Here is a 10,734-nt window from a genome sequence, read left to right on the forward strand (position 1 = left end):
AGGTTAACTGTTGAGCATGAAATCCCAGCAGAGTTGCAGTCCTTGACTCAAACCGGTGCTCCTGGCACCTACTACCATACCCCGTTCAAAGGCCCTTAAATATTTCTTCTTGCCCATTCACCCTCTGAATGACACACACAATCCATGTCTCAATTGTCTCAAGGCTTAAAAATCCTTCTTAACCCGTCTCCTCCCCTTCATCTACACTGATTGAAGTGGATTTAACAAGTGACATCAATAAAGGATTATAGCTTTTACCTGGATTCACCTGGGCAGTCTGTCATGGAAAGAGCAGGTGTTCATAATGTTTTGTCCACCATATATATATATATATATAATATATATATATATATATATATATTTACACACACACACACACACACACACACACACACACACACACAACACACAACACACACACACACACACACTCATCATTTGCTGCTGCACTCTGTTCTTTAGTTTACTCTTACTATTATCTATCCTGATGTCTAGTCACTTTACCCTGCCTTCATGTACATATCTACCTCATACCTCTTCCCGTTGATCTGGTACTGGTTCTCCCTGTATAGTTTGATCCCACAGGGCACAGACATCAATCAATTCAATGTCTAGTTATGTTTTACATTTGGTTGAGTTGTAAACGAACTTGAAATCAGCTAACAATTTCACTCTTGGATCTAAGTAAAAAAKAATTGAAATGCGCTAATGTTGATTACTTTTTGCAAATTCAATTAGTTCCCCATGTTGATTCAACGTCTTCACATATACTTTTTMGGGGGTTGAAATGACGTGGAAACAACATTGATTCATCCAGTTTGGCTCACATTTTGGATTCTTGTTTATTTTATTCCTCTTGTGCTCATATATATWTTTTTTTAATTACATTTATGTAACTCTACATAGTTGTGAAAGGTTTCTAAGCAAGCATTTCATTGTTAAGTCTACATTCGTTAAATTCGGCATGTGACAAATACATATTTAATTAGATTTACCCCAATGCGCTTTAAAGCTGCGGACCGTATTCCCATCCTTGAAAGGAAATCCTGCACGGTTGTATTTGTCGTAAAGCATCTGCATGTGTTCCGTCATAGTATCCTGTAAAAGCAGGTCTTGCTCATTCTTCTCTGAGCGGTCATTGTCCGCCCGGGGGGCACCGGAGTGCCCAGATTCACCTTTTCTTTTCAAACCAGTGAAATGATCTTTCAACATCGCGCAATATCCACCGAATAGATAGCTCCATCCGAGCAGCAGCAGTAACTGCGGACAGAGAGCCATGTTCCCAGTGAGAATAGTGGTGGACACTTTCAGTCAGAAGAACTTGCTGGTCAAAATCTCCCACTCAGAGCGCGTGTCCCAGGTCCTCTTACGAGTGAAAATAGGTGGCATCACCTTGACATTCGTCCAGTGTTCATTTGTTTAATAATCACCTGGAAAACTCGACACTCACTAAAAGAAAGAAACAAAGAAGAGGCGATAGCCAACAAAACGACAGAGCGCTGTGCTCCTGCAGCGCGCTCTGCTCTGCGTGTCTACCGTGAAGTTGAAACGTTAAATCAAAGTTGTTCTCTCTCTCTCCGTTGAGTGAATAAGGACTCCCTCATCCCAGTTCGACGTAATAGCTAATAGTGTTGAAGAGGGCAGCAGCTCTTGGTTTTGTTCAGATCTGGGCAGATCTCTCCATCGACAGCCAATCGTCCCCGTTCTCAGCTTTCATTGAAGGTGAAGGATGTTGTGCTTGGTAATATATATGACTAGTGGGACCAGCTGGGTATTACTACTGGGACCAGCTGGGTATTACTACCACTGGGACCAGCTGAGTATTACTACTACCGGGACCAGCTGAGTATTACTACTACTGGGAACAGCTGAGTATTACTACTGGGAACAGCTGAGTATTACTACTACTGGGAACAGCTGAGTAGTACTACTACTGGGAACAGCTGAATATTACTACTGGGAACAGCTGGGTATTACTACTACTGGGAAACAGCTGAGTATGACTACCTACTGGGAACAGCTGGGTATTACTACTACTGGGAACAGCTGAAGGATTACTACTGGGAACCAGCTGGGTATTACTGACTACTGGGAACAGCTGGGTATTACTACTACTGCGGAACAGCTGGGTATTACTACTCGGGACAGCTGGGTATTACTACTGGAACAGCTGGTATACTACTACTGGGAACAGCTGGAGAGCTAGTACTAGACTGGGACCAGCTGGGTATTACTAGCTGGGAACAGCTGGGTATGTACATACTGGGAACCAGCTGGTATTACACTACTGGCGAGAGTATTACTACACTGGATCAGCTGGGGATTACTACTGGGAACCAGCTGGGTATTATACTACTGGGACCAGCTGAGTATTACTACTGGGAACAGCTGGGTATTACTACTACTGGGACCAGCTGGGTATTCTACTACTGCGGAACAGCTGGGTATTACTACTACTGCGGACCAGCTGGAGTATTACTACTACTGGGACCAGCTGGGTATTACTACTGGACCAGCTGGGTATTAATACTACTGGGAACCCAAGCTGGGAGTACTACTACTGGACTGGGATACACTACTGGAGTGGGTGTACTACTGGACCAGCTGGTATATACTACTGGGAAGCGTTATACTACTGGGACCAGCTGGGGTTATACTACTGGGACAGCTGGGTATTACTACACTGGGACCAGCTGGGTAGTACTACTACTGGGACCAGCTGGGTATTTACTACTGGGACCAGCTGGGTATTACTACTGGAACAAGCTGGGTATACTATACTGGAACAGCTGGGTATTATACTACTGGGACCAGTGGGTATTACTACTGGGAACAGCTGGGTATTACTACTACTGGGAACAAGCTGGTATTCTATTACTGGAACAGCTGGGTATTATACCCGGGACAGGGTATTATACTGGGACAGCTGGGTAGTACTACTGGGAACAGCTGGGTAATACTACTATGGGAACAGCGGGTATTATACTTACTAACAGCTTGGTATTACTACTGGACACAGCTGGGTATTACTACTGGGAACAGCTGGGTATTACTACCTGGGAACAGCTGGGTATTACTACTGGTAACAGCTGGGTATTACTACTGGCGAAACAGCTGGGTAGTTACTACTGGGAACAGCTGGATACTGGACGTTACTACTACTGGGACCAGCTGAGTATTACTATACTGGGACCAGCTGGGTTTACTACTGGGACCAGCTGGAGTATTACTACTACTGGGACCGCTGGTATACTACTACTTGGACAGCTGATAGTACTACTGGACCAGCTGAGTATTACTACTATGGGACCAGTGAGTTCACTCGGCAGCTGGGTGTTACTACTCGGAGACAGCTGGTCTTATACTACTGGGACCAGCTGGGTATTACTTACTACTGGAACCAGCTGGGTATTACTACTCGGGACCAGCTAGGTATTACTACTGGGAAGCTGGGTATTACTACTGGGGACCAGCTGGGTATTACTACTACTGGGAACAGTTGGGTATTACTACTGGGAACAGCTTGAGTATTACACTGGGACCAGCTGTGGTATTACACATACTGGAACAGCTGGTATTACTACTACTGGGAATAGCTGGTATTACTATGGGAACAGCTGGGTTTACTACATGGGACAGCTGGGTATACTAACTACTATGGGAACAGTGGGGTATTACTACTAATGGAACAGCTGGGTATTACTACTGGACAGCTGAGATACGACTGGGAACAGCTGGTATACTACTACTGGGAACAGCTCGGTATTATTACTACTGGACAGCTGAGTATTACTACTGGGACCAGCTGGGTATTATTACTACTGGGACCAGCTGGGTACTACTACTGGGAACAGCTGGGTATTACTACTGGAACAGCTGGGTTTACTACTACTGGGAACGCTGGTATTACTACTGGGAACAGCTGGGTATTACTACTACTGGGACCAGCTGGGTATTACTATGGAACAGCTGGTACTACTACTGGGAACAGCTGGGTATTACTACTGGGAACACTGGGCGGGGTATTACTACCTGGGAACAGCTGGGTATTACTACTACTGGAACAGCTGGTATACTACTACTGGGAACAGCTGGTAGTACTACTGGGAACAGAGCTGGAGTATTACTACTGGGACAGCTGGGTATTACTACTACTGGGAACAGCTGGGTATACTACTACTGGAACAGCTGGGTATTACTACTGGGACAGCTGGTATTACTACTGTGAACAGCTGGGTATTTACTACTGGGAACACTGGGTATTACTACTGACCAGCTGGGTATTACTACTGGGAACAGCTGGTATACTACTGGGAACAGCTGGGTATTACTACTACTGGGACCAGCTGAGTATTTACTAACTACTGGGACCAGCTGGGTATTACATACTGGGACCAGCTGGGTATTTACTAACTCACTACGGACCAGCGGGTATTACTCTACTGGACCAGCTGGTATTACTACTAGGGACCAGCTGGGTATTACTACTGGGGACCACTGGGTTACTACTACTGGGACCAGCTGAGTATTACTACTGGGACCAGCGGGGTGTTACTACTGGGACAGCTGGGTATTACTACTACTGGGACCAGCTGGGTATTACTACTACTGGGGACCAGCTGGGATTACTATGGGACCAGCCTGGGTATTACTACTGGGAACAAGCTGGGTATTACTACTGCGGAACAGCTGGGTATTACTACACTGGGACCAGTGGGTATTTACTACTGGGAACAGCTGGTATTACTACTACTGGGAACAGCTGGATACTACTACTGGGACCAGCTGGGATTATTACTGGAATCAAGCTGGGTATTACTACTGGAACAGCTGGGTATTCACTACTGGGACCAGCTGGGTATTACTACTACTGGGAACAGCTGGGATTACACTACTAGGAACAGCATGGGTATTACTTACTGGGACCAGCTAGTGGCTATTACTACTGGGACAGCTGGGTATTACTACTGGGGAACAGCTGCGAGTTATTACTACTGGGAACAGCTGGGTATTACTACTTGGAACAGCTGAGTATTACTACTGGAACAGCTGGGTATTCTACTACTTGGGACCAGCTGATATTACTACTACTGGACCAGCTGGGTGTTACTATGGGACCAGCTGGGTATTACTTACTACTGGGACCAGCTGAGGATTACTTAACTACTGGGACCAGCTGGTATTACTACTGGACCAAGCTGGGTATTACTACTACTGGGACACTGAGTATTACTACTGGACCAGCTGGTATTACTACTGTGGAACAGCTGGGTATTACTACTGGGACAGCTGGGTATTACTACTACTGGGACCAGTTGGGTATTACTACTGGGAACAGCTGAGTATTACTCTGGACCAGCTGGGTATTACACTACGGGAACAGCTGGGTATTACTACTAACTGGGGAACATGCTGGGTATTACTACTAATGGGAACAGCTGGGTGATTACTACTGGGACCAGCTGAGTGATACTATGGGAACAGCTGGGTATCTTACTGGGAAAGCTAGGTATTATAACTTACTGGGACCAGCTGAGTTATTACTCACATGGGGACCAGCTGGGTATACTGACTGGTATTACCAGCTGGTACTACTACTGGGAACAGCTGGGTATGTACTACTGGAACAGGGGTAATTACTACCAGGGAACCAGCTGGGTATTACACTCGGGAACAGCTGGGGTATACATACTACTGAGGAACCCAGCTGAGGTATTACTACTGGGAACAGCTGGGTATTACTACTGGGAAACAGCTGGGTATTAACTACTGAACAGCTGGTATTACTACTGGGAACAGCTGGGGGTATTACTACTACTGGAACAGCTGGTAACTACTACTGGGAACGCTGGTATTTACTACTACTGGGAACAGCTGAGTATACTACTGGGACAGCTGAAGTATTACCTACTGGGACAGCTGGGTATTACTACTACTGGGAACAGCTGGGATTGACTACCTGGACAGCTGGGTATTACTACTGGGACAGCTGGGATTACTACTGGGAACAGCTGGGTATTACTACTGGGACCAGCTGGGTTATTACAACTGGGTATACAACAGCTGGGTATTACTACTGGAACACGGGTATTACTATACTGGGAACAGCTTGCGTATTACTACTACTGGGACCAGCTGAAGTAATTAACTATACTGGGAACCAAAAGGGCCTGGGTATTACTACTTGGGACACTGGGTTACTAGATGCATGTAATAACTACTAATGGATATGGACCAGCTGGGATTACTACTGGGACCAGCTGGGTATTACACTACTAGGGACAGCTGAGATATGACTGGGACCAGCTGGGTGTTACGACTGGGAACAGCTGGGTATTACTACTACTGGAGCAGCTGGGTATTAACTACTACTGGAGTACCAGCTGGGTATTACTAATTGGGACCGCTGTATAGTACTGGGACAAGCTGGGTATTCATTGGGAACAGCTGGTATTACTACGACTGGGACCAGTTGGCGTATTACTACTGGGAACAGCTGGTATTACTAACTGGGAACAGCTGGGTATTACTACTACTGGAACCAGCTGGGTATTATTACTGGAATCACCTGGGTATTTACTACTGGAACAATGCTGGAGTATTACTACTGGGACCAGCTGCGGTATCCTACTACTGGGAAACAAGCTGGGTATTACTCTACTAGAACAGCTGTATTACTACTGGGACCAGCTGGGTATTACTACTGGGAACAGCTGGGATTTACTACTGGACAGCTTGGGTATTACTACTGGAACAGCTGGGTATTACACTGGGGAACAGCTGAGTATTACTTACTACTGGGACCAGCTGAGTATTACTTACATACTGGGGACCAGCTGGGTAGTTACTACTGGGACCAAGCCTGGGTATTACTACTACTGGACCCAGCTAAGTATTACTACTACTGCGGACCAGCTGAGTAAGACTACTGGGACCAGCTGGTAGTTACTACTGGACAGCTGGATTACTACTACTGGGACCAGCGTGGAGTATTACTGACTGGGACCAGCTGGGTGTTACTACTGGGAACAGCTGGGGTAGTTACTACTACTGGGGAACCAGGCTGGGGTACTACTGACGTGGAACCAGGCTGGGGTATTACTACTGGGACCAGCTGGTATTACTACTGAAACAGCCCGGGGTATTACTACTGGACCAGCTGGGGTATACTACTACTGGACCAGTTGCAGGTATTACTACTGAACAGCTGAGCTATACTACGTGGGACCAGACGGGGTATTTATACTATACTGGGAACAGCTGGGTATATACTAACTGGGAAAGCTGGGTATTACTACTGGGAACAGCTGGGTATACATAGACTGGGAACAGCTGAGGTATTACTACTACTGGGCAACAGCTGGTATTACTATAATGGGAACAGCGGGTATTACTACTGGACAGCTGAGTTATTCTACTGGGAACAGCTGGGGATAACTACTACTGCGGAACAGCGGGTATTCAACAACACAACACACAAATACTACTCGGGACCAGCTGCGGTATTACTACTGGAACAAAGCTGTACTACTATGGGAACAGCTGAGGTATTACTACGGAACCAGCTGGGTATACACTACTGGGAACAGCTGGTATTACTACTAGGGAACAGCTGGGTATACGACTACTCGGAACCAGCTGGGTCAATTACTACTGGGAACAGCTGGGGGTATTACTATGGGAAACAGCTGGGTATTACTTACTGGGAACAGCTGGGTATTACTACTGGGAAACAGCTGGGGTTATTACTACTACTGGGAACAGCTGGGTATTACTACTACTGGAACAGCTGGGTATTACTTACTCGGGAACAGTCTGAGTATTACTACTGGGACCAGCTGGTATACTACTTACTGGAAAAAGCCTGGGTAGTACTACATACTGGAACAGCTGTTGTATTACTACTGGAACAGCCGAAAGTATTACTACTGGAACAGCTGGGTATTATACTACTTGGGACAAGCTGAGTATTTTCTACTGGAACAAGCTGGGATACTAACTACTGGGAAACAGCTGGTTATTACTACTTACTGGAACAGCTTGAGTATTACTTACTGACCACTGAGGTTATTACTACTACTGCGGACAGCTGGTATTTACTACTGGGAACAGCGGCAGTATTACTACTTGGAAACAAGCTGGGTATTACTACTACTGGCAACAGCTGGGGTATTTACTACTCTGAACAGCTGCGGTGATTACTACTGGGACCAGCTGGTAATTACTACTTACTGGGGACCCAGCTGAGTATTACTACTGGGAACCAGCTGTGTATTACTCTACTGGGAACAGTGGGTATGACTACTTACTGGAACAGCTGAGAAATATTACTACTGGAACAGCTGGGGTAGTATACTACTGGGACCAGCGGGTATTAACTACTACTGGGAACAGCTGGGTATTCACTACTATGGACCAGTTTATTACTACTGGAACAGCTGGGTATTACTTACTACTGGGAACAGCTTGGGTATTACTACTTACCGGGAACCAGCTGAGGTATATTACTGAATCCAGCTGGATTACTACTGGGAACAGGCTGCTATACTACTGGCACCACTGGGGTGATTACTACACTGGGAACAGTGGGTATACTACTACTTGAGGAACAGCGGGGGTATTACTACTGGGACCAGCTGAGGTATTACTACTGGAACAGATGGTAGTACTACTGGGAACAGCTGGGTATTACTACTGGGAACAGCTGGTATTACATTACTGGGAAACAGCTTTGCAGATGTAACTGAACAGCTGGGATACGATACGTAGATTGACTAGACTGACAGTGATATACTACTACTTGGGACCAGCTGGGTATTACTACTGGGACAAGCTGGGCTATTATACTAACTGGGACCAGCTGAGTAATTACTACTACTGGGAACCAGCTGGGTATTACTACTGGACCAGCCTGGGTATTACTACTATGGGACCCAGCTGAGTATTAACTACTAGGGACCAGCTGGTGTATACTACTGGGAACAGCTGGGTATATACTTACTACTGGACCATATGGGTATTACTTACTACTGGCAACCAGCTGCGGTATTTACTACTGCCGGACCAGCTCGATGGGTATTACTACTGGAACAGGCTGGGTATTCACACAGGACCAGCTGGGTATTACTACTGATTGGACCAGTTGGGTATTACTACTGGAACAGCATGAGATTACATACGGGACCAGCTGGGGTATTACTACTTACTGCGGAACAGCTGGGTAATTTACTTACTACTGGAATAGCTGGGTATTACTACTGGAACACGCTGCGGTATTACTACTACTGGAAACAGCTGGGTATTACTACACCTGGAACAGCTGGTATTACTTACTAATGGAACAGCTGGGTATTACTACTGGGACCAGCGAGTATTAACTACTGGGAACAGACTGGTATACTAAACTACTGGGAAAACAGACTGGGTATTATTACTACGGGGACCAGACTGTAGTAAATTACTACGGGACCAGCTGGTGGTATTTACTACTGACCAGGCTGGGTACCTTACTTACTGGGAACAGCTGGGTATTACTACTGGGAACAGCTGGGTATTACTACTACTGGGAACAGCTGGGTATTACACCTGGGAACAGCTGGGGTATTACTTACTACGCGGACCAGGCTGGGTATTACTATGGGAACAGCGGGTATTACTTTACTGGAAACAGCTGGGATTACTACTGGGAACAGCTGGGTATTACTACTGGAACAGCTGGTATTACTACTACTGGGAACAGCGGGGTATTACTACTACTGGGAACAGCTGGGTATTACTACTGAAAACAGGCTGAGTATTTACTTACTAGCGACACAGCCTGGTATTACTACTAACTGGGAACAGCTGGGTATACTACTACTTGAACCAGCGGTATTACTACCTGGGAACAGCTTGAGTATTACTACTGGGAACAGCTGACGGTATTATTACTACTGGGACCAGCTGAGTATTTACTAGGAACGGTGGGTATTACTACTACTGGGAACAGCGGGGTATTAATACTACGAACAGCTGAGTAAGTTACTACTGGGCACCAGCTGTATTACTACTACTGGAACAGCTGGGTATTTACTACTGGGAACAGCTGAGTATTACGACTTGGAACAGCTGAGGTATTACTACTACTGGAACAGCTGGGTATTCACTTGACTGGGAACAGCTGAGGTATTACGTACTGGAACAGCTGGGTATTATTACCTACTGGGACCAGCTGAGTATTACTACTTGGAACAGCTGGTATGACTACTACTGGAACAGCTGGAGGTATTACTACGTACTGGCGAAAAGCTGATGTATTACTACTGGGACAGCGGGCGTATACTACTACTGGAACAACTGGGTATTACTACTGGGAACAGCTGAGTATTACACTTGGAAACAGCTGGTATTACTACTACTGGGAACAGCTGGTATTAACTACTACTGGAAACAGCTGGGTATTACTACTTGGAACAGCTGGGTATTTACTACTGGCGACCAGCTGGATATTACTACTACTGGGACCAGCTGGTATTACTACTACTGGAACAGCTGGGTATACTACTCTGGGAACAAGCTGGTATACTACTACTGGGAACAGCTGAGTATCAACTACGGGACCAGCTGGGTATTACTACTACTGGGAACAGCTGGGTATTTACTACTGGGAACAGCCTGAAGCTATTACTACTGGGAAACCAGCTGTTATTACGACTACTGGGCAACAGCTGGGTATTACTACTAATCCTTCTTGTG

At 45.9% G+C, this 10,734-nt stretch overlaps 1 protein-coding gene across 1 annotated transcript in view; it reads right to left on the reverse strand.

Moving 5' to 3' along the window:
- The window catches only part of LOC112074969 (bone morphogenetic protein 3-like), a 19,302-nt gene extending 17,577 nt beyond the window's left edge, over nt 1–1,725 (reverse strand). The window contains 1 exon segment of the mRNA XM_024142035.2: nt 996–1,725. Within this exon segment, the coding sequence (XP_023997803.1) occupies nt 996–1,278 (283 nt within the window). The 5' untranslated portion in view covers nt 1,279–1,725.
- Between the last annotated feature and the right edge of the window lie 9,009 nt (nt 1,726–10,734).

Source organism: Salvelinus sp. IW2-2015, unplaced genomic scaffold (assembly GCF_002910315.2).
Source record: "Salvelinus sp. IW2-2015 unplaced genomic scaffold, ASM291031v2 Un_scaffold2908, whole genome shotgun sequence".
Lineage (NCBI taxonomy): Eukaryota > Metazoa > Chordata > Actinopteri > Salmoniformes > Salmonidae > Salvelinus > Salvelinus sp. IW2-2015.